At 53.5% G+C, this 25,615-nt stretch overlaps 1 protein-coding gene across 6 annotated transcripts in view; it reads right to left on the reverse strand.

Moving 5' to 3' along the window:
• Positions 1 to 25,615, reverse strand: part of LOC140424705 (uncharacterized) — a 429,538-nt gene that overhangs the window by 159,558 nt on the left and 244,365 nt on the right. For 5 of the 6 annotated variants that reach the window (XM_072508006.1, XM_072508004.1, XM_072508005.1 and 2 more), the window contains exons 25-26: positions 19,573 to 19,605; positions 19,408 to 19,446 (exon numbers count right to left, since the gene is read on the reverse strand). The exons of the other annotated variant lie outside the window; for it this stretch is intronic. In XM_072508006.1, coding sequence (XP_072364107.1) covers positions 19,408 to 19,446; positions 19,573 to 19,605 — 72 coding nt within the window. The remainder of the gene's footprint in view (positions 1 to 19,407; positions 19,447 to 19,572; positions 19,606 to 25,615) is intronic. 6 annotated transcript variants of the gene reach the window in all.

The following is a 25,615-nucleotide window of genomic DNA, read 5'->3' on the forward strand; positions in this document are numbered from 1 at the left end:
GGCGCCGGGGCAATCGGAGGGGGGTGGGGGGGTGTTGAGTGGTGTGGGGCCGTGGGTGGGGATCCAGCTGGTGGATCTGAGGGAGACTGTGTCCTGGCGGCCGTCAGGATTGGCATACTGTGGGTTCACATGCAGCAGCTGCACCCTTTCGACCAACGGGTCCGCCTTGTGGAGCCGCACGTGTTTGCGGAGGAGAACGGGTCCTGGAGCTGCCAGCCACGTTGGGAGCGAAACCCCGGAGGTGGACTTTCTCGGGAAGGCAAGGAGACGTTCATGGGGGGTTGCATTAGTCGTAGTGTAAAGTAGCGATCGGATGGAGTGAGCGCGACGGGGAGGACCTCCTGCCAACGGGAGACCGGGAGAGTTTTAGACCGCAGGGCCAGCAGGATGGCCTTCCAGACAGTCCCATTCTCTCTCTCCACCTGCCCGTTTCCCTGGGGGTTGTAGCTGGTCGTCCTGCTCGAGGCGATGCCCTTGCTGAGCAGGTACTGACGCAGCTCATCGCTCGGAAAGGAGGATCCCCGGTCGCTCTGGACGTAAGCGGGGAAACCGAACAGGGTGAAGATGCTGTTGAGTGCTTAAATGACCATGGCAGATGTCATATCGGGGCATGGGATGGCAAAGGGAAATCTGGAGAATTCATCGACCACGTTCAGGAAGTTCGTGTTTTGGTCGGTGGAGGGGAGGGGCCCTTTGAAGTCCATGCTGAGACGTTCAAAGGAGCGGGGGCCTTCACCAGGTGCGCTCGATTTGGCCGGTAGAAGTGCGGTGTGCACTCCGCGCAGACCTGGCAGTCTCTGGTGATAGCCCTGACCTCCGCAATGGAGTAGGGCAGGTTGCGGGCCTTTATGAAGTGAAAGAACCGGGTGACCCCCGGGTGACAGAGACCATCGTGTAGGGCCCGGAGTTGGTCCACTTGTGCGCTGGCACATGTACCTCGGGATAGGGCATAGGGGGGCTCGTTGAGCTTACCGGGGCGATACAAAATCTCGTAATTGTAGGTGGAGAGCTCGATCCTCCATCTTAAGATTTTATCATTTTTTATCCTGTCCCACTGCGTATTATTAAACATGAAGTCAACCGACCATTGGTCAGTGAGGAGAGTGAATCTCCTGCCGGCCAGGTAATGCCTCCAGTGCCGCACAGCTTCTATGATGGCTTGGGCCTCCTTTTCGACGGAGGAGTGCTGAATTTCGGAGGCATGGAGGGTGCGGGAAAAGAATGCCACGGGCCTGCCTGCCTGGTTGAGGGTGGCGGGCAGAGCGATGTCCGATGCATCGCTCTAGATCTGAAAGGGGAGGGTCTCGTCGGCCACGTACGATGTCAGCCTTGATACGGTTGAAGGCCTTGCGAGCCTCAGCCGTCAGGTGGAAAACTGTGGTGTGGATGAGTCCGCATAGTTAGGGACCCACTGGGCATAATAGGAGAAAAACCCGAGGCATCGTTTGAGGGCCTTGGGGCAGTGGGGGAGGGGGAGTTCCATGAGGGGTGCATGCGGTCGGGGTCGGGCCCTAACACTCCATTTTCCACAACATAGCCAAGGATGGCTCAGCGGTTGGTGCGGAACTCGCATTTCTCCTTATTGTACGCGAGGTTCAAGAGTTTGGCGGTGTGGAGAAATTGGAAAAGGTCCTGCTGGTCGTGGCCGCAGATGGTGACGTTATCTAGGTACGGGAAGGTGGCCCGCAGCCCGAACCAGTCAACCATTCGGTTCATCTCACATTGGAAGACCGAGACCCCATTAGTGACGCCGAAGCGAACACTAAGGAAGTGGTAAAGGCGGCTGTCTGCTTTGAACGCAGTGTATTGGCGGTCCGCCTTGCGGATGGGGAGCTGGTGGTAGGCAGATTTCAGGCCCACTGTGGAAAAGACCCAGTACTGTGCAATCTGATTGACCATATCAGATATGCATCTGGAAAGACACTGCTTGATTAGGGATAGTCAGCACGGATTTGTGAGGGGTAGGTCTTGCCTTACAAATCTTATTGAATTCTTTGAGGAGGTGACCAAGCATGTGGATGAAGGTAAAGCAGTGGATGTAGTGTACATGGATTTTAGTAAGGCATTTGATAAAGTTCCCCATGGTAGGCTTATGCAGAAAGTAAGGAGGCATGGGATAGTGGGAAATTTGGCTAGTTGGATAACGAACTGGCTAACCGATAGAAGTCAGAGAGTGGTGGTGGATGGCAAATACTCAGCCTGGATCCCAGTTACCAGTGGCGTACCGCAGGGATCAGTTCTGGGTCCTCTGCTGTTTGTGATTTTCATTAATGACTTGGATGAGGGAGTTTAAGGGTGGGTCAGTAAATTTGCAGACGATACAAAGATTGGTGGAGTTGTGGATAGTAAGGAGGGCTGTTGTCGACTGCAAAGAGACATAGAATGGATGCAGAGCTGGGCTGAGAAGTGGCAGATGGAGTTTAACCCTGAAAAGTGTGAGGTTGTCCATTTTGGAAGGACAAATATGAATGCGGAATACAGGGTTAACGGTAGAGTTCTTGGCAATGTGGAGGAGCAGAGAGATCTTGGGGTCTATGTTCATACCTCTTTGAAAGTTGCCACTCAAGTGGATAGAGCTGTGAAGAAGGCCTATGGTGTGCTCGCGTTCATTAACAGAGGGATTGAATTTAAGAGCCGTGAGGTGATGATGCAGCTGTACAAAACTTTGGTAAGGCTACATTTGGAGGACTGTGTACAGTTCTGGTCGCCTCATTTTAGGAAGGATGTGGAAGCTCTGGAAAAGGTGCAAAGAAGATTTACCAGGATGTTGCCTGGAATGGAGAGTAGGTCTTACGAGGAAAGGTTGAGGGTGCTAGGCCTTTTCTCATTAGAGCGGAGAAGGATGAGGGGCGACTTGATAGAGGTTTATAAGATGATCGGGGAATAGATAGAGTAGACAGTCAGAGACTTTTTCCCCGGGTGGAACAAACCAGTACAAGGGGACATAAATTTAAGGTGAAAGGTGGAAGATATAGGAGGGATATCAGAGGTAGGTTCTTTACCCAGAGAGCAGTGGGGGCATGGAATGTACTGCCTGTGGAAGTAGTTGAGTCGGAAACATTAGGGACCTTCAAGCAGCTATTGGATAGGTACATGGATTACGGTAAAATGATATAGTGTAGATTTATTTGTTCTTAAGGGCAGCACGGTAGCATTGTGGATAGCACAATTGCTTCACAGCTCCATGGTCCCAGGTTCGATTCCGGCTTGGGTCATTGTCTGTGCGGAGTCTGCACGTCCTCCCCGTGTCTGCGTGGGTTTCCTCCGGGTGCTCCGGTTTCCTCCCACAGTCCAAAGATGTGCGGGTTAGGTGAATTGGCCAATGATAAATTGCCCTTAATGTCCAAATTGTCCTTGGTGTTGGGTGGAGGTGTTGAGTTTGGGTAGGGGGCTCTTTCCAAGAGCCGGTGCAGACTCAGTGGGCCGAATGGCCTCCTTCTGCACTGTAAATTCAATGATAATCTATGATTAATCTAGGACAAAGGTTCGGCACAACATCGTGGGCCGAAGGGCCTGTTCTGTGCTGTATTTTCTATGTTCTATGTTCTATGCGTGGGAGGGGGTACGCGTCGAGCTGCGTGTACCGATTGATGGTCTGACTGTAGTCAATGACCATCGTGTGTTTCTCCCCAGTCTTAACTACTACCACTTGGGCTCTCCAGGGGCTGTTGCTGGCCTCAATGATGCCTTCCCTCAGCAGACGCTGGACCTCAGACCTGATGAAGGTCCTGTCCTGGGCACTGTACCGTCTGCTCATGGTGGCGATGGGTTTGCAATCCGGGGTGAGGTTCGCAAACAGGGAAGGTGGGTCAAAACAAAAAAAAAGGGGAAGGTGGGTCGACCTTGAGGGTCATGATGCTGCATACGGTGAGGGGTGGTAGGGGTCCACCGAATTTCAGGGTTAGGCTCTGGAGGTGGCGCTGGAAGTCGAGGCCGAGTAGCAAAGCAGCGCAGAGGTTGGGGAGGATGTCGAGCCGGACGTTGCTGAACTCTACGCCCTGGACAGTGAGGGTGGCGGTACAGTACCCCCAGAGTGGGATCCGGAGGCCAGAGAGATTCTTTGGGTAACGGGGTGTACCGCGAGGGAGCAGCGCCTTACCGTAGTGGGGTGGATGAAGCTCTCCGTGCTCACGGAGTACAGAAGGCAGGATGCCTCGTGCCCATCAACTTTCACCGGCGTCGTCGCGGTTGCGAGGTTGTGCGACCGGGACTGGTCGAGCGTGATGGAGGCGAGCTGTGGCTGGTGTTGGTAGGCCCCGGGCTGGTCGGTGGCTGGCGATGAGCGGCCAGATGAAGTGTTCAACGAGCAGGGGTCCTGAGGCGAAGTCCAAAATAGAGCCGAAGATGGCGGCGCCCACGGGGCACATGTGTTCTGCTGGGGAGAAGATGCCGGCGGCCATGGGCCGCACGTGGGCTGCGGGGATGAAAATGGCGGCACCCACGTGGGAACAATGGGCCTGGATACAGCGGTGACCGACCGGGCCTGGTACACCGCAGCAAAATGTCCCTTCTTCCCGCAGGCCTTGCAGATTGCGCTCCGCCCCGGGCAGCATTGCCGCAGGTGCTTTGTCTGGCCGCAGAGGTAGCAGTTGGGCCTCCCGGGGTTGGCTGGCTGCCGCACGGCGCAGGCTTGGGGTTGGCTGGGGGGTATCCGCTGGTGGGGTCCACGATGTCCATGAGGGCGCCGTGCGGCCGGGGGCGTACGACTGTACGTTACGGGAGGCAACATTCAGTGAGTTTGCGAGTTGCCTGGTTGCCTGGTTACCGCAAGGTCGAGCGTACCCCCTTCTAATAGGCGCTGGCGGACGTACGCTGACCTCAAGCCCGTAACAAAAGCATCCCAGATTAAAAGTTCAGTATGTTCGACTGCTCAAACTGCCTGGCAGTCACAGTTCATCGCCAGGATGTGCAGGGCACGCCAGAAATCGTCTAAAGACTCACCAGGGAGCTGCTGTCTCGTGGATAGGAGGTGCCTGGCGTAGTTTGTTGATTGAGCGATATAATATCCTTTCAGGAGCACCATTGCTTCCGTGTAAGTAGGCGCATCCCGGATATGGGGGAAAATATCGGAGCTCACCCGTGAGTAGAGGACCTGGAGTTTCTGTTCTTCCGAGGGTTGGTCCGTCGCGGATCGGAGGTAGCTCTCGAAACAAGCGAGCCAGTGGTCGAAGGCCGAAGCGGCGTTGGCTGCTTGCGGGTGCAGCTGTAGGCGATCAGGCTTGATGCGTAGTTCCATCGCTGTAATATCTCTGCTTAATAAATTGATGCACTATCAATTATGACGAGACGAGAGTAGAGAGTAATCGAGGCTTTATTAAGCAGAGATGTGTTGCCTCCTGCAGCTGCTACTGGAAATGGGAGCAGCTCGGTGTGCACACACATTTATACTCCGCCTACTGGGCGGAACCAGCAGGCAGGGATCTAGCCCCGTACCTGTTGTACAGGAGCATTAACGTATTACTTCTAATACACGTATTATACAAACAGTGGTGACTACCACACCCACTTCTCCTCAAAGGCGTCCAACATCCTGTGGAGGTCTGCATCAAGGAAGCGCAGTGCGGGTCTTTTAGCAGACATCTTCCCGGCTGGAATGAGAGTCTGGGGTGAGTGGAGCACTTAAGCTGCTCCAGGCTGTCCGACAGGATTCCCGGCCCCAGCGAATCCCTCAGCTGGGGAATGGGGACTCGGGAGGGAGCTGCGTCTGGGCAGTGCGCTGGCCCATTTGCATGGATGGAATCGCACTCCTTGCAACAGGGCAAAATTGTTCCAATTCTCCGCTGGGGGAACACTAAGGCCGGGATTCTCCCCTACCGGGGCCAGATCGCCCCGCGCCCCCCCCCCCCCCCCCCCCCCAAGGTGTTTGACTCACGTCGGCGGGACTGGCATGACAGCAGCGGGACTTCGGGCCATCGTGGGCCGGAGAATCGCCGGGGGGGGGGGGGGCCCGCTGACCGGCGCGGTGCGATTCCCGCCCCCGCCAAATTTTCGGTGCCGGAGAATTTGGCGACCAGCGGGGGAGAATTCCACCCTCACCCCCTCCCTCAACAGCACCTTATCCTGCAGCTCCAAGGGCGGCAACCCGGGAAAGGATGGCACCTCCCTCCTCATGAAATCCCGGACCTGGAAGTACCTAAACCCATTCCCACCGGGCAGCTCATATTCTTCCTCCTGGTCCTCTAAGTTTGCAAAGCTGCCCCTTACGAACAGATCCCCCAAACCACTCAATCCTCGCCTGTCGTCACTCCCGAAACTTCGCGTCCAGCCCCCCGGTGCAAATCTATGGTTAACACAAATAGGTGCCCACACCAAGGCACACTCCAGTCTCAAGTGATGCCTCCACTACCCCCATACCCTCAAGACCGACACCACCACTGGGCTTGTGGAGTATCTGGCCAGCGTGAACGGCAGAGGCATAACAAACAATGCCCCAAACATCTGCAAGAAGCCGCCTCCATCCGCACCCATACCAAGCCCTCCCCGCTACCCATTTCCTAACCACAGCGATGTTAGCTATCCAGTAGTAATTTATTATATTCGGCAATGACAACCCTCCCCATTCCAAAAATGCCCTCTTGACCCGCGTGGTCTTCCCTACCCACGCAAACCCCAAGATCAACACATTGACCTTTTTAAATAATGACTCCGGATCGAAGATTAAGAGGTTCTGAAATATAAACAAGAACATTGGCAGCACCGTTATCTTCACTGTCTGCACCCATCCCGCCAACGACAATGGCAGCACATCCCACCTCGCAAAATACCCCTTCAACTGCCCCACCAACCGAGCCAAAAACAGCTTATGCAGCTGTGCCCAGCTCTGCGTCACCTGAATGCCCAAGTACCAAAAACGCACCCCCACCACCTTGAATGGGAGCTCTCCCAACCTCCTCTCCTGCCCTCTGGTCTCAATCGGGAACACCTCGCTCTTCCCCATGTTCATATTGTATCCGGAAAACCAGCCAAATTCCACCCAAACCCCTTTAATTCTGCCAATGTCCCCCATTGGGTCCGAAACCCTGTGCTCGACCCACCCCACCCCGCACAATCCCTTTCCCACTCCTCGATGCTCCAAGCGTCATAGCCAATGGCTCTATAGCCAAGGCCAAAAGCAACGTGGAGAGCGAGCACCCCTGCCTTGTCACACGGTGCAAACCAAAATATCCCAAACTCACCCAGTTTGTGCGCACACATGCTACCAGGAGCAACTGGACCCAATCCACAAACCCTTCCCCAAACCCAAACTGCCCCAACACCTCCCACAGATATTCCCACTCCACCTGGACGAAAACCTTCTCTGCCACTGTCACCTCCTTTCTGCCCCTTCGAGGGCATCATAATCACATTGAGTAACCTCCTCACATTTGCCAACAACTGCCTCCCCGTCACAAACCCCATTTGATCCTCCCCTGTCCCGGGGCACAATCTTCAATTCGCAAAGCCAACCATTTTCCAGCAACTTAGTAAAACCTTTAACGTCGATATCGGACTGTGGGGCGATCTGGTCCCGGGGAGTGCCCCCACGGTGGTCTGGCCCGCAATCAGGGCCCACCGATCCATGGGCAGGCCTGTGCCGTGGGGGCACTCTTTTCCCTCCGCCTCGGCCACAGTCTTCACCATGGCTGACGCGGAAGGGGCACCCCCCTGCGCATGCGCGGGGATGACGTCAGCAGCCGCTGATGCTCCCGCGCATGCGCGGACTTCCGTCGCCCGGCGAGGTCCCTTCGGCCACAGCTGCCGTGGCGCCACAGACCTTTCCCGCCAGCTGGCGGCACGCCACCCACTCCGGCGCAGGCCTAGCCCCTCAAGGTGAGGGCTTGGCCCCTAAAGGTGCGGGGAAATCCACACCTTTGGGGTGGCCCGACGCCGGAGTGGTTCCCGCCACTCCATCCTGCCGGGACCCCCCCGCCCCGCTGGGTAGGGGAGAATCCCGCCCATGATCTTTCTTCAGTATCCGGGTGATGGACGTCTGCGATAGTGTCGAGGGGAGCAACTCCCTCTCCCTGGCCATGTTTAAGCCTTCACCAGCAGCAGCCCCATATTCCCTAAAAACATTTTAGAAAACTCCACCGGGAACCCCTTCCGGACCGGGGTCTTCCCTGCTGTCCTCACAGTGAACAAGGCTTGCATCCGATTTAAACTGGTCACCGACGCATCAGCGAACCTCATCTCACAATCCGACCTCGACACCATCCGCGCCAAACCAAGCATTCTTCCACCAGCCTGCCAGCTCCTTGACTACAATGGCAATGTCACAGCTGCCAGTGGCTCCTGTCAACTAGGGGTATCCAACAAGGCGATCAAGGCAACACTGCAGTTTGAAATCGTCCCTGAGCGTCCCTGCTCGGTGCTCGAGCCTGCAAGCTCCTGAACCTGGCTCAGCGAGTCCACACCATGTCATCATCACCGGCGATGGCCTCGCCCGATGGAAACTTGCAAGCCGACATAGACGACATTGTCACGCAGTACCACAGCATCTTCGATGGAATGGGCACTCCCGTACCGACATAAAATCCTGCTCAAGCTGAACGCCACCCCTGTAATTCATGCACCACGCCGGGTGTCGGCGCCCCTCAAAGATCGTCTGAAGAAGCAATTACAGGACCTCCAAGACTAGGGCATCATATCGAAGGTCACAGAGCCAACAGACTGGGTCAGCTCCATGGTCTGCATCAAGAAGCAGTCAGGGCAGCATTGACCCTAAGGATCTAAACCGCAACATCTTGTGGGAGCATTATCCGATACCAAAACGTGAAGAGTTGACCAGTGAGATGGCTCATGCCAAATTCTTTACTAAGGTGGACGCCTCCAAGGGTTTTTGGCAAATACAGCTGGACGCGTCCAGTCGCAAGCTGTGCACGTTCAACACCCCGTTCGGTCGCTACTGCTACAACCGGATGCATTTGGGATCATATCTGCCTCCGAAGTATTTCACCGCATCATGGAGCAGATGATGGAGGGCATCGAGGGGGTGCGAGTATACGTTGACTACGTAATTATCTGGTCCACAACGCCCCAGGAACACATCGCTCGCCTCAAGAAGGTCTTCCAGCAATTCATGAACATGGTCTCCAGCTCAACAGGGCCAAGTGCTCATTTGGTCAATCGGATATTAAGTTCCTGGGTGACCACATCTCGCAGCAGGGCGTGCGGCCAGACGCCGACAAGGTCTCAGCGATCAATGCCATGAAGACCCCGGAGGACAAGAAGGCGGTCCTCCGCTTCCTCGGGATGGTCAACTTCCTCGGGAAATTCATTCCCAATGTGGCATCCAACACCACGGCCCTCCGCCATCTCGTCAAGAAGTCGCCGGAATTCCAGTGGCTGCCCACACATGAAGAGGAATGGCGTGAGCTGAAAGCAAAGCTCACCACAGCCCCGGTTCTAGCGTTCTTCGACCCAACCAAGGAAACCAAGATATCGACTGATGCAAGCGAGGACGGCATTGGGGCGATGTTCCTTCAGCGAGATGACTCCTCTTCCTGGGCTCCAGTGGCGTATGCCTCCAGGGCCATGATGCCCACTGAGCAATGGTACGCTCAGATTGAGAAGGAGTGTCTGGGCCTCCTGACAGGGATAGTCAAGTTTCCCGACTACATTTACGGCCTGCCAAAATTCACGGTAGAAACGGACCACAGGCCTCTAGTCCATATAATCCAGAAGGATTTAGATGACATGACACCTTGGTTACAGCAAATTCTTAAGCTACGCTGCTACGACTTCGAACTTGTCTACACGCCAGGTAAAGAGCTGATCGTTGCAGATGCCCTATCCAGGTCCATTACCACACCGTGTGAACAAAGTGACTTCATCTGCCACATAGAAGCGCAAGTGCAATTGTGTACCACAAACCTCCCAGCCTCTGACGAACAGGTGGTCCAAATTCATGAGGAAATGGCCAAGGATCCTTTACTGCAGGGTGTGATGCAGCACCTTACCAATGGCTGGCAGAAGGGACAATGTCCCCAGTTCGATAACGTAAAAGACGACCTGACGGTGGTGGAGGGAATCCTTCTGAAACTCGACAAGATCGTAATTCCTCAGAGCATGTGGGCTATGGTGCTGGGCCAACTCCATGAGGGTCACCTTGGGGTCGCGAAATGCCGGCGCAGAGCTCGGGAGGCGGTCTATTGGTCGGGCATCAGCCAGGACATTGCCGACACAGTCCTCAATTGCCCTACCTGTCAGAAGTTTCAACCAGCTCAACCCAAGGAAACGCTGCGACAGCACGAGATCGTGACATCTCCGTGGTCCAAAGTAGGTGTAGACCTTTCCCACGCCAAGGGCCGTGACTACGTACTCCTGGTCGACTACTTCTCCAGTTACCCAGAAGTGGTGAAACTGTTCGACCTTACGTCGAAGGCGGTAATCAAAGCCTGCAAAGAAACGTTCGCCAGGCATGGGATACCGCTCATGGTAATGAGCGACAACGGTCCATGCTTTTACAGCCAGGAATGGTCTGACTTTGCACAGTTCTACAACTTCCGTCACGTAACCTCCAGTCCCCACCACCCGCAGTCAAACGGGAAGGCCGAGAAAGGGTTCCATATTGTAAAGCGGTTGCTGTGCAAAGCTGCAAACTCAGGCTCCGACTTCAACCTGGCGATGCTGGCATACAGGGCAACCCCACTGTCCACTGGGTTGTCTCCAGTGCAGAATCGCACTCTGAGGACCACAGTTTCAGCCATCCACGTTCCAGACCTTGATCACCTCACGGTCTTACATAAAATGCAGCAGTCACAGGCCCAACAGAAGGCCACATATGATGATCATGCCACGGACCTACCTGAGCTGGCCCCAACTGATCATGTTCGTGTCCAGTTGCCTGAGGGCGGCTGGTCAGCGACAGCTGTTGTGATCAAACAAGTGGCCCCAAGATCGTTCCTCATCCACATGGTTGATGGCTCCCTGCGACGGCGCAATAGACGGGCGCTGCAAAGAGTTCCACGCCCGCTACCTGACCGAAGTGCCCCGCCGCCTACGATGCTTCCTCCGGATGTACCCTGCCACGAGGCCACCGATCTACCAGCAATCCTGCCGGCCCATGCGACAACCACGATGGCAGCGATCCCACCTATCCATGTGCAGGCGGCTCCTGATCCACCTCTGCGGCGATCGACAAGAATTCGTCGCCCACCCCAAAGACTGAATCTGTAGACTGAACCTTTGTACATTTTGTGACTTCATCGATTTAACCTCTGTAAATATTGCTTTGTTTGCCATGTATCTGCACTATCGACACCTTCCTATGTATATACGTTCATTTAGACACCTTTTATATATAATCAGGCATATATATATATATATATACGCACGCACACCTTAGTATTTATTTACCTAAAAAAAAGGGGGCGATGTCATAATATCCACTCATGTATATAATGAGATGCAGACAGGCAGTGATTGACACACAGGATGACCAGTAAGCACACAGCACAGTGCAGCCAATCACCAGACAGGACACCACCACTATAAAGCCAGAGGGCACTAGGTTTCCCGCTCTCTCGGGACCCTGCCACTGAGACAGTCAGAGTCCACGAGCTAGCACAGTGCAAACACCATGCGGTAGCTAGTAAGTCTGGTCAGGCTACTACAAGGTCTCCAGTCAGTATAATGTCGACCCACAGCTGAATATGTATATCAGTTGTATTGTTGAATAAAACAGTGTTGGATCTTCTCCAGTGTTAGACGTCTGTTTCTAGCTTCCCTGCATCGAGTGCAGTCCACATCGAGCCTACCTGCCTAACACATCAGTACCCGCCTCTTTAACTCTACATCGTCTCAGTTTGGGGCATAGATATTTACTAAAACCACCGGCATCACCTCCAGCTTCCCACTCACCATCGCAAACCTTGCCGCCCCGAATCTGCCACAATGTTCCCCACCTCAAACGCCAGCCACTTATTTGCCAACACCACCACCCCCCTCGTCTTCATATCCAGTCCCGCGGAACTCCTGCCCTAGCCATCCTGTCCCCAGCCTTGTCTGATCCCAATTCCATGTGACCAGCCTAGTTGGGGGCTCCCATCCCCCCTCCCCTGTCGATCAACCATATCCCTTTTTGGGTCAGCCCTTGGCCCATGTCACGCGACCCTCCAGGCCCACCCTTGGAAGTCCACCGTCACCACTCCCTTTCCCGCTGCAGCACAGCGATCACACTCTTGTCAGCACCCCCCTCCCCAAGTAAAACAACCACCCCATCCCCCTCCCCAAACACCAACCACATGACCGCACCCACTGTGCTCCCGTTAATTAGCCCGCGCTGCGAGTCTGGCAGCCCCTGCCCAAGACCTCCAGGCCTCCTACCCCCCCCCCCCCACTGATTCCCCTCCCCTTCCCTTCGCACTGCCGTAAGAAACCAAGAAACAGAAAAAAGGTGCACTCACCCTCGATGATCCCCAAGCACCTCGATACCAAGCCCAACAAAACATTTCAAAGGAGAAAATGCTCTTCAAAAACCACCAAAAGAAACCACCTCCTCACATCTCATCCAGATCCCCCACCATCTCCTTCACATTCGGGACCACCTGGCCCCGGGACTCCAGTCTCTGCTCCACACAGTCAATCTCCACTTTAAGCAGCTCTACCATCCTGGCTAGGTCTTCCTGGGCTCTTTTTTGCTGGCTGAACGTCTCATTTAAGAAGTTCACCAGCTGCTCCGTTGACCACTGGACGGGCAGAACAGGCCATTTACCCTCCGCCATCTTGACCTGTGGCACACGGAGATTCTTCTGCTCCACCAGCTCCCTTCTTCTCGACCCATTTCTGGTCCATGAATCCATCCTCCAGCCACACCAATGCCTGGCCCTCCTACACCTTTTTCCAACCAAACCTCCACTCTACGAATGGGGAAAGGTAAAAAGAAAATCCACCTTGAGCAGGAGCTCCCATGCTCGCTCCATGGCCGCCACCGAAAGTCGCTGTAAGACTCATTTGTGACATGACAATAATTTATATAAAGATCTGCCTCAGATTTCTTCCTTGACATTTACATAATTCTCACTTTAAGCCTGGATTCTTCTCCATTGGCTGTTCAAAGTCAAGTGGTGGATGAATAGGCAGAAGAACGGTGGGTAACCTGGATTTTACTGGATTTTCCTCCTCCCCGTTGTTGTGTTCGGTGTTCGTTGTCGAGCAAGGAATGTACAGAACAGCTGGTGACTCGTCCAAACCAGGATTTTATTAATACACACGCTGTAAGGTAATGATCAGATGCAGAACAAATTATCATGGAGTTTCTTTATACTCCCCTGGAACTACCCCAATGCATGACTGTCCTCATGTAGGTCTGACAACTTTCTAAGGATCACCGGATCTGCCTTGACATATATCTGAGTGCCTTGTCACATGACCATTTTCTCAGAATCGCATAGCGAATCTGTACCGCCACCTGCTGATTAGAGGTTGCACCACTAACTATGTACAACACCGTCTACAGGCGTATCACCACATCCCCCTTCCTTCGGAGATATTGAAGTTTGTTTACAAACACGATTATATCATTACTCCATAGTTAGTAATAAGCATAAACATTATAACTATGCCTGGTCAGCGACTGTCCCTTTCGCAGAAGTCATTGTGCCTCCCTCACGAGATCACCCCTCTGATCACTGGGACTGTTGCCAGCTTTTTCAAAGACTGGTTTGTGTGCCAGTCTCTTTGTATCCTCTTTATACTGTGTCTTTGGAAGGCATGCATCGGTGATGGCCACACGTTTTTCTTTCTTGCCACGCGCTGTTTGCTGCTTTGCTCTATGTTTTCTGTCTCTTCTGTTTCTGGCTTGTCAATCATGACATCACCTCCTTCTCTTTTGTTTTTGTCAGTGGGTAAGCTAGCTCTTCCATTCTTCTCCTCTTCCTCCTTCTTGTTTTAACAATTAGTTTGCAAATTCTTTTCTTCTTATCTTTGGGTTTGGCAGCCCCTGGTTCGGTGCTGTTCTACACCCTGTGCATGGAAGTATGCAGATGTTCAGGTGGAGCCTGAGGCACCGACGTGTTGTCATGGGGTTGTGTGACCACGCCCAATTCTGCACCTTTAACTGGATGTCGGAGCACTTCGCTATCTGGGTGCAGGTTAGATCTATGACAACAGGTGCCGTCCCCTCTTGGCTCGTTGGAGCAATGCTCAAAGGCTCCCCATCACCAGAAATGACGATGCAAGCCGTCTCTTGCCCTGATGATCAAGGCTTTGGGTCATCCTGGTCTTGCTCGAGTATATGTGTGATCCATCGAGCTGTATAGCAAGATAGTCATCACTCTCGGAATTGTCATTTGAAAATGAAAAAATGAAAATCGCTTATTGTCACAAGTAGGCTTCAAATGAAGTTACTGTGAAAAGCCCCTAGTCGCCACATTCCGGCGCCTGTTTGGGAAGGCTGAGTTAATATCATCGTACTCATCATCAACATCTTCCCACTCATCATCAGGGTCAGTGAGTCGACAACCGAAACCACTTCAAGGGCCTGAAATGATTCACCAAGTGCCTCTGAGATTGGTTTGAGGCCGTCTGTTACGAGCTTGTCCAGGAACTGACCCTCCGAGATATCAGCCACTGCGATCGCACTTTTTATTTAAGCATGCATCGTCTCAGAGGTCTCGTCCTTCTCAGTGTCCAGCGTGGTCTGGGTGTCCCTTGTGACCATCTCGTCATTCCTGCCAAACCACTGGAGTAGTACATCTTGGGCCTCTCGATTAAGTCCGTCATTGCTCCTGCAAAATACATCTACGAGCTTGGTCTTCATCTGGCTCACTTTCCACGCCATTACTTTCTGCATCATCTACAAAGTCATCATATATATCTTGGTAGTATGCATCATTGGATTCAGCATCGTCTGCAACGATTTCTCCTGTAAAATACAACATTGCAAATGGAATTATATGTTCACGCAGGAGGCAGCCAATTTCAAAGTCAGCCTTGAGCTTTACTGCCGAACTTTTGCTTGACATTCCATGCTGTGGAACCTCAGGAGGACTGAAGAAATGAAAGAATGATTCATTTGGTACAGTTTTCGTAACTGTTCTGTGAGTGCTTCGATCTTTGTGTTTCGGCTTAATTTTAATTGTTTTCAACGTGACATTTTTTTTCCTCCCGCCAGTCAATCTAACAGCCTGTGCACCCCATGATTTCTGGTTCATCAAAGAATGAAGATTCAAGCTTGTCAGGCCGCGAATCCATCTGGTATACTTTCGTAATCACCTCGTTTGTGACATACTCATTGGGCTCGAACGTAAACTCCAGGGTGAAGCTCCTCGGCTTCTCAAGCTCTGAACATTTAACATTCACATCTTGTAGAAGGTGTAATACGGGCTCGTCATGCTCCTGTATCCTGCCACTGAGCACATACACCTTCAGGACTGTTAACCAGAATTGCGGATGATCGCTGGCTCTTCCGTCTCTTTGTCTGATTTGTCCTCCACCTGGATTTCTTCTGAATCCTCATCAAATTACTGCACTATGGTCACTTGTATGGATCTGTAGTATTCAACTGGCCACCCATCTTCTGGGACGTACAGTCGATCAACTAAGTTTGGGGATTCACATGCCTCTGCTTCTAGGATGGACTTACGTTTTGTGCTCACAATGGAGAACGACACAATATCTATTTTATTGTGCACCCAAGCTTCTAGGACACATTCCCCCAATGTCTCAAACTTATTTCCATTGTAGTCGACCAGGGTCCTTGGCCGGGTTATGACTTTCGGCGGCACCCATAAGCCGGGCAAATCACCCACACTGAGGAGCCTTTGTTTCCATGTCAGATTTACACGTTACTATCGTGTTGTTTAACATCACTGGAATGGTCCATCTGCTTTCGCTGTAACTGTCGCTCCAATCGGTCATCAAAACGTCTGTCTCGTCCATTTTCCGACTTAATATGTCTTTGGACAGATTAAATGCTCAAAGAATAATTCATCAAGGGTCATCTCATTAACTGCATTTATCGACTCCATCTGGTCAACAGATCTGCTTTGGGCCACTGTAGGACGCGCAAAACACTGTTTCGTAAAGTGCCTAACACGACCGCACCTGAAACAGACTTTTCCAAGGGCCGGATATTGCCGTGGGTCATGTCGATTGCCACAATTTGGGCATAAGATGGCGGCTTCTGTTTAAAATGGCCGCCCGCACTGAGACCACGCTTCTTCATGACGTGTATCACAGCACTAATGGCGCTGGCGTCTTTCTCTGTGTTGACGGCAAAATGTTTTCAGCAGAGTGTGCTGATTTGCTGTGCAGCCACCTCACTCGCCTGGTAAATCTTTATTGCTTGTTCCAATACTAAATCTTCTTCCTGCAGCAACCTCTCACTCTAGCTTATCATTTGATACACAAAAGACAACTTGGTTGCGGATCACAGAAGATTTCAGGCTACTGAAGTTGCATGACTGGGCCTTCAGTCTCAAGTCAGTGACCAAACTGTCAAACGATCGCCAGGTTTCTGGGTACATGTGTGGAACATATGTCTCTCAAATGTCTCATTCTTTTTGGGGGAGCAATGTCGATCTAAGTACGCCTCTTGCTATCCTCCTCATTGTCAAAAGCAAAAGTATTATACAGTTCAATTAATTGTGGCCCTGCCACTGTTAGTGGCAATGCTATTCGCTAATACATAGAGTTTGAACTGCTGCTTGAAGAGATGCCAGTTTACCTCTATGTTACCCGATATTTGAAGCTGGTGGGGTGCTTTTAGTCCATCCACCTCGAGCTTCAGTGTCTTTTACTATGTTGAGTTGCCAATGGCTGCAGTTCACCAGCTTGGTCCTTCCGTCGATTTCAGCTTTGTCACTGCCGTGGTTATCTTCAAATCTTCCCACTCTGGTACCATGTTGTGTTCGGTGTTCAGTGTCGAGCAATGAATCTAGAGCACTGCTGTGACTTGTCCAAACCAGGATTTTATTAATACACACGTGGTAAGGTAACGATCAGATACAGAGCAAGTTATCGTGGAGTTTATTTATACTCCACTGGAACTATCCCTATGCACAACTGTCCTCTTGTACGTCTTACAACCGTCTGAGGATCACCGGATTTGCTCTGATTTAGATCAGTGCCTTGTCACCTGACCACTGTCTTGAGACCGCATGGTGGATCTGTACCACCACCTGCTGGTTGGAGGTCGCACCACCGACTATATACAACACCGTCTACAGGCATATCACCACACCTATTCCAACAAAGATCTTGGCTATCTGACCCTTGATCACTTTGCCAAATGGAGGCGGGTCTCAGGGCTAAGAAAGCCAGAATAATTCCCTCTACAGCGTCACTATCTAAAACAGCTGCTGGTGTTCCAATAATAACATTAGCAGTGTTAAAAATTCTTCCGGTCGACCTTTTAATGGTCACTGAGGAGTCCCGTTTGTGAACGTAAAAAGAACCCCTCATGTTTTAAGCAACTATATACATATTAACATTCAGATCCCAGCTGGGACTACCCTCACTCAGCTTCTATGTGGACTGGCTTCTGGGCTGTGAGAGTCCATTCGTCTACTGATATGGGTCACGCCTCTCATCAGGGAAGTTTGTATTCCACGAGGCTGATGGGGAGGCTAATCAGCCCATCCCTGCAGGTCTTGTGCGGGTTATAACAGCCCTATTGGAAGGAAAGAGCCAGGCAGTTGCCACCTCTCACAATATGTCCAAGTGTGTGCTGTATAAATCATTTCTGAGGACTTCATCAAAAGTTCAAATGCAAATCAACAGGAACTTTTTTATCAATGTCTTCTACTCATTCTGGTACTATAACACAACAAGTTCGGCACAACATCGTGGGCCGAGGGGCCTGTTCTGTGCTGTATTTTTCTATGTTCTATGTTCTAAGTTATGATAATTGTCAGTGGCATAGTTATTTTGTAAGTGAAGGGACCAATTTTTTCAGAGTGACAATCTCTGACTGAAACCCGGGGAGTAGCTCTCCAGCTGCACAGCCGGGCTTTTAGGCTGAGTGGTAGGTCGAGGCCTGATGCAGCCAACGTGGCGAGCTCCTCAGAGATCAGGGTACCCTTGAGCAACGGCGCCCCGAACAGCACAGAAAGAAAACCCCCCCAGTCCCTCCCGTCCATGGACATGGTGAATCCCCCGCCCATAAGCATTGAGGACTCCTCCTTACCACCCTACCACCATCAGCATCAGGGCTCTCACCCCCAACCCAACTCCCCCCCTCCCCCTCACCATAAACATCTGCATCGTATTTTCCTTTTTATATCCCCGCGGGAGGATCGCCTCAACTGATTCAGGTATTTTAGAACGTGTTGTAAGCTACTCTGACGTAACCATGCTGGTGAGGTATGACTATTCAGCGAGGAAGGATCATGTGGCGGGGAGGAGTCTCGGTAAGTATATTGAAATGCATTCAAATGGGATTCCTGCCCTTTCTGGGCATGAACCTCGTCACATCACTTGCAAGGGGTGTGGTAAGTCAGAAAATACGATCTCACCGGCGGAAATCATGGGCTGGATTCTCCGGTCGCCGACGTCGAAATCACGTTCGGCGAACGGCCGGAGAATCGCATTTCCCGACTGTATCGGGGGTGGCGCCACTTTCGGATGCTCCGCCCCCTCCAAAGCGGCACTCTGTGTGCCGCATCGATGGCCTCAGAACGTTGCCTGAGGCCCACCCCCCGATGCTCCGCCCCCGGCCGGCCGAGTTCCCGACGGCGCGGGACATGTGTGGTCTCATCCGTCGGGAATTCGGGGTGGCGGCTGCGGACTCAGTCCAGCGCCGCCACAGTCAGGGAGGGGGCTGATCCACTGGGGACATTATTCGGGGCTGGGGGCACTGTGTTGGGTTGGTCCGGGGCCAAGAGCCGGGCAAAGGGGGGCACTATTTTACAGGCCGGGTCCGCGGGCAGCCACCGCCATGAAGCACGGCGCGGCCGGTGCAGGTCGACGACATGCACATGGGCGGCCTCTGTAGCTAGAGCTGGGCGCTCTGCACTGCCTTCCTGCTAGCCCCCAACAAAACGGGGAAGCGGTGGCCGTTTTGCACCAGTTTTTCCCACCGTTCCCATGCCGGCGTGGGGACATTGCCATATTTTCTGATTCCTGCGTGATTTCCCGCCCGTGTTGCTGTTCTCGCTGACAACTGGCGTGGGCTGCAAATCACCCCCTTTATTTTTAATGACTAAGGCATTTTGATTCCAGCCACAGTGGGTGGTGTGCACAAGTCCAGTTCCAAAGCACAACTGGTGGCAAAACTGCCCGAGAAGGAGCTCTTTATTTCTGAGCTGCATTTGCTCTGTTCTGCAATATTACAAGGCAATGATTATTACTATTAGTTCACTGTTTATGCATAACACATTTTAAAACATGTCACATATATTTCAAAGTGTGCCCACCAGCTATGTGGACAAAATAATCCTCCCTGGTGCCCACTATCCTTTTCTTCCTTCCATATTCAAAACTTACCAATTTCTTCTTCTGAAATGTCACCATGCTGCAATCTCTCTGTTGAGGGAATAACAGTACTCAGACTTTCTCTTAATATACAAGGTTTGATCTAGGCATTGAATGTTGCTATCGAAACCCCATAATTTTAAAACAAATTCCTTTTCAGATCATCCATCAACTTACCAAGTTGGTCCTGAAGTTCTCTCAGAGCCTCCTCTGCCAACAGAGAACAAGACTCAGTACAAACCTTGCATATTAAAGAAAATTCTAAAATACCGTATTTGTTAAAAATTACATATAAAACATAATCCAAATGAAACATTTCTCAATGGACTAACTATTGAAGTTGTCGGGAGAAATGAGCTGATTAATAGGAGTCAGCATTGCTGGAAATGTCTAGGAATGCTATTCAGCAATTACAGTTCATTTTTAAATGGTGTTGCATTTAGAAAACGGAGGTGAGGGGGCACGGCATTACTTGGGAAGCAAGTAGTCCAGCATACATTTGGCTAAGATTGAGGGGTACTCCTGCTCAATCTTGCCCCACAAAAATAATTTTGAAACCTACTGTTCATCTTTCTCTATGATTACACACATACACGCACCCACGCACACACACACACGCACACAAATGCGCACTCACACACATACACGCACACGCACACACACACACATACACACACACACACACACACAGTTATAGAGCTCCAATTAGTCTGCTGCCAGCCAATCTGTTGCTGGGGAAATTGGGCCTATACACTCTACAGTTTAGAAGAACGAGAGGCAATCTCAATCAAGCCTACAAAACTCTGAAGGGGTTTGATACGGCGATTGCTGAGAGATTGTTTCCACTGTCGGGAAATCTAGAATACGGGGCGGGGGGGGGGGGGGGGGGGGCAGAGATTCAGGATTAGGAACCAACCAGTTAGGACTGAGATGAAGAGAAATTATTTTACTCTCAGGCTGTGAATCTTTGCAAATTCTCCATTGATGAACACACTGAAGGCTAGGATTACGAGAAATTTGGTCTCTCAGGAAATTAAGGGAAACGGGAAGCAGGAGGGAATATGGAGTTGAAGCCCTGATTCAGTGATGATTGTGTTGAATGGTGGAGCAGGCTCTGTGGGCCATGGGGCCTATCTGCACGTGCTCTGTTGTGAAATGCTCTGGTGGTGGGACTGCCCCCCCCCCCCTCGATATTTTAACACCACCAGCAACGGCCGGAACGCTCACTATTCCCGCCGGTCGCACACCATTGGGTTCCTGGTGCCTTTGGGGAGTCACAATGGGAAATTCCATTGACAAGCGGCGGGAAGATAGAATCCCGCCACCAGCGAACGGTTGTCGTTAAGAAGCACGCGGCAGGGGAACCAGAGATTTTGTCCCCAAGGTAAACTGATTTTTTGTGAGCAGGAGACAAAAGTAAGAAACTCCGACCACAATTACATGTGAAATTAAAACTCATTGTCCAGAAACATTGGCCGGAATTCTCCAGATGTTGGGATTCCTGGGGCGAAATTCTCCGGAAACGGCGCAATGTCCGCCGACTGGCGCCCAAAACGACGCAAATCAGATGGGCATCGCGCCGCCCCAAAGGTGCGGAATGCTCCGCATCTTTGGGGGCCGAGCCCCAACCTTGAGGGGCTAGGTTGGCGCCGGACGAATTTCCGCCCCGCCAGCTGGCAGAAAAGGCCTTTGGTGCCCCGCCAGCTGGCGCGGAAATGACATCTCCGGGTGGCGCAGGCGCGGGAGCGTCAGCGGCCGCTGACAGTTTCCCGCGCAGGCGCAGTGGAGGGAGTCTCTTCTGCCTCCGCCATGGTGGAGACCGTGGCGAAGGCGGAAGGGAAAGAGTGCCCCCACGGCACAGGCCCGCCCGCGGATCGGTGGGCCCCGATCGTGGGCCAGGCCACCGTGTGGGCACCCCCTGGGGCCAGATTGCCCCGCGCCCCCCCCCCAGGACCCCGGAGCCCGCCCGCGCCGCCTTGTCCCGCTGGTAAGGTAGGTGGTTTCATTTACGCCCCCGGCGGGGAGTCGGAGAATGACGCCCCTTGTTTCCGCTGGCAGAGCATGCCTGTGGGAAGGGAGAATCCCTCTGCCAGCAAATGACACGTCGCCTAGAAACACGCAGCTGGGGGGACCGGAGAATCCAGCTCATTAAATCTTCTCTCCACTGATACTGCCAAAGCTGCTGAACTTTTCCAACATTTTTGTGCAGAGAAAAGGGAGCTTACCTTTCAAATCTGGATGACTCTTTGTTAAAGCTTTGACAAAGAGTCATACAGACTCGAAGTGTAGCTCCCTTCTCACTCCACACATACTGTCACAAAAATGGTGGAAATATTTCCGATTCCAGCATCCGCAGTCATTTGCTTTTATCCAACACTTTTGTTTTCATTTAAGATTTTCAATGTTCACAATATTTTACTTTGGTTTCAATTATATGTTATTTTTGGAAAGGTTTAGGACAGTAATTTACAGCAGGTATCTATTGAAAAGCAGTAAGACAGAATGCAAAATGGGCTGGAAATGCTGAGTTTACAGTTGTCTAAGGGCCAGATTTTGGCGACTGAGGCAGTTATTGGGACATTTCCCGACTCACGGGACCCACCTCAGGAAAAAGAGCCCCAAATCCCAAGCTTTTTGGTCCTGGGAGTAGGGGGTGGTTTTCTCCATGATGAATTTTGGCCCATGGCGTTGCAAGCAGGTGGTGGGAGGCCATGGGGAAGGTGAATGCCGAGGTAGGCTGATTAGAATGCCTGCTTTGGTTCTCTGGGATCAGGCCCCCACTCTTTTTAAAGATTCTAGGCCCTCTCGCCCACACACATACCAACATATCTCCCCCTCCCCCCCAACCATTGACTCTCATATCCTCCATGCCAACTCAATGCAAACGTATGTGCCCCACCTGCCCTCCATGGCCTCTTATGCATCCATTGCCAACCCACTTAACCCACTCAGTATCAGCCATGGGCTGACCTCATTTGAGGGAAAGATAATCCTCTGAAAATCTCAAACAACTCTCACTTTACAGATCTGATAGTGAAAATGCTGTCATTCATCAAAACATCAATCTCTGTGAATCTCAAGTAGTTAATCTGTTATAAAGAACAAACAAACATCTGTTCAGACTAATCCTTCAATACTCTCTTTAATCTGTCAATAAAACTGTGCACTCAGAACCATGGGCGAAATTCTCCGTTATCGGCGGAAAGTCCGCCGATCGGTGCAAAAAACGGCGCAAATCCCACTTGCGTCACGTCATAAAAATGGGCCGATAGTCTCCGGCCCGAAATGGGCTAGCAGCGACGTGACGGGATCCGCGCTTGCGCAATGGTTCACGCCATGCAGCGTCATACGCGCTGCACGGCGTGACGGCTCATAAGGCCGCGCAGCTCCCCCCCACCCGACCGGAACACCCGACCGCAACACCCGACTTGATGGCTGGCCGTCGCTCAGCCCCGAGGTTCGAGTCACGCGATGTGGAGGCGCTCCTGGACGCGGTGGAGCAGAGGAGGGACGCCCTGTATCCCGGGCACGGCCGCAGAGTTGCCCCACGCCACAGCCGGCGTCTGTGGAGGGAAGTGGCAGAGGCCGTCACCGCTGTGGCCCTAACACCACGGACAGGCACCCAGTGCCACAAGAAGGTGAACGACCTCGTCAGAGCAGGCAGGGTGAGCCTCCCCCATATCCCCCATATCCCCCCCTCCCCATATCCCCCCTCCCCCATATCCCCCATATCCCCCCTCCCCTATATCCCCCTCCCCCGTATCACCTGATCACTGCCTGATGTCTAACCATGCATGCTTCATTGTGTATCGCAGGACCAAACGTCCAGGCACCCATCCCCGCAGATGCACACCGCCCGCAGGATGCCCCTCGCACACCACGGGAGACGGAGAGACCCGCACCCTCCAGCATGCGACGCCCGCAGGATGCCCCTCGCACACCACGGGAGACGGAGAGACCCGGACCCTCCAGCATGCGACGCCCGCAGGATGCCCCTCGGAGACCACGGGAGACGGAGAGACCCGGACCCTCCAGCATGCAACGCCCGTAGGATGCCCCTCGGAGACCACGGGAGACGGAGAGACCCGGACCCTCCAGCATGCGACGCCCGCAGGATGCCCCTCGCACACCACGGGAGAAGGAGAGACCTGGAGCAACAGGGAGACGACACCCCCGTCACGTGCGGGAGCGACCACCCAGCGATGAGGGGGGCAGCCACAGGCCCCCGTCACATCCGAGCCAGGACACCACTACCCAGGACACCCCTACCTGGGACACCACTACCCAGGACACCCCTACCCGGGACACCACTACCCAGGACACCCCTACCCGGGACAGCACTACCCGGGACAGCACTACCCGGGACAGCACTACCCGGGACAGCACTACCCGGGACAGCACTACCCAGGACACCCCTACCCGGGAAGACGAAATACCGGACAGTGACTCAGAGTGGATGGGTGGAGACGAACCCCCACCCCAAAGTGCCATGGACTCAGAGTGGGACGAAGAGCACAACACAACGCCACTGCTGTCACCAACACCCTCCACCATCGCAGAAACACTCACCACGGTTGGGCACTTTAGTGATGAGGCGTCTGGTACACTCACTGGTGCGCCCAACACAGCCGTCCCGGTACAGCAGGTGGAGGTAGGAGCAGCAGAGGGACCGGGCGGTCGGAGGGCAGCCCAGGCCAAGCGAACATCTGCCGCCCAGATGGATCCCGGGTTCCTGCAGTTACCACACCCACACATAGATCCGATGCAACCACCGACACGGAGACGAGCGAAGAGGGTGACGGGTGGCTTGCGGCGGCTGCGGTCGCAGGTGGAGGAGTCCACCCGCGTCCAGGAGCTGGGAGTGGTCCCGGTCATGCGTGCCACCCAGGCTGACACCGCACGGGTGGCGTCCGCGGTGGAGGCAATGGGTGCGACGGTGTCAGACATGGGGAACGGTTTGCGAGGCCTGGGGCCTTCCGTGCAGGCGGCGCCTGTGGCCCAGGAAATGGCTGCCCTCTCACAGGAGGCCATGAGCCAGTGCCAGCGCCAGATGGCAGAGGCGCTCAACGCCATAGCCCAGTCTCAGCAGGCCATGGCCCAGTCTCAGCAGGCCATAGCCCAGTCTCTGCAGGCCATGGCCCAGTCTCTGCAGGCCATGGCCCAGTCTCAGCAGGCCATCGCTGAGGGCATCGGCGCCAGTGGCCATGTGCGAGCCGGCGTCGCACTGTCACAGACAGGGTTTGACAACACCCTGGGCTCCATGGCTGCAAACCTGCAGACCCCTGTCGATACCAGCACGGGCCTCCAGGACTGGCAGCGCCAGATGTCGGGGGCGCGTCGGATGGCCAGTCCGTTCGCATCCCCCACCCATGTAGAGGCCTGGGGGCCATCGGGCACCCCGAGGGAGGAGGAGGTGGTGTGGTCCGTCCCGGCTCCCTCTGTAGGGGAGGTCCCGGTACACCGCGACACCTCGGACTCCCCCCCTTCCGTCCCAGGTGCATCGGGTGGGCAACGGGCAGGACAGGCTGGCAGCTCGCCATCCCAGTCGCCCGGGCCGCAGCCTGGCCCATCTAGGCCAGGACGCCCCAGGAAACGGCCGCCAAAGGGATCCAGTGTCAGAGGGCAGGAATCACAGGAGTCCACCTCCAGTTCTGCTGTACCGTCTGGGGAACCACGTAGACGTAGTCAAAGGGCCCGTAAGGCCAAACAATTAGACACTGAGTAAGTTGGCACGGGTGCAGGGCACAGATGAGTTTTAGGGGCTAGGGCACGTGCATGAACTCCTTTGGTTATTAAAGTCAATGTTACACCTACCGAAGCTGCCTTTGTGCTCTGTCCAAAGTATGCGGGCGTGTCATGTACGTTGAGCACAAGTGTGTGTGTGACGGGTGGTCTTACCTCAGCCCCAGGTGAGTCTGCCCCCTTCCCCCTGGACCGCCATCAACATCCCCCGGGCAGAGGACGGGACCGTGCGCTGCAGTGTCACAGCCGCATGCAGGGATGGTCCGGGTGGATGGTGGTACTGTGGCCATGGGTCAGACATAGTCCAACGATGTAGAGCCAGGAGCTCATCGGAGGCGGGTTGTCATCATCCTCCATGGCCTGCGATAGACACGCGTCCACCCGCAACTGGGTGAGCCCGGCCTGTTGTGCCGCCGGTGGATCGGCAATTGGGGGTGGGGGGGTGGTGTGCATGCGGGTGGGGTGTGTGGGGTTGGGG

The sequence above is a fragment of the Scyliorhinus torazame genome, chromosome 6 (assembly GCF_047496885.1).
Source record: "Scyliorhinus torazame isolate Kashiwa2021f chromosome 6, sScyTor2.1, whole genome shotgun sequence".
Taxonomy (NCBI): Eukaryota; Metazoa; Chordata; class Chondrichthyes; order Carcharhiniformes; family Scyliorhinidae; genus Scyliorhinus; species Scyliorhinus torazame.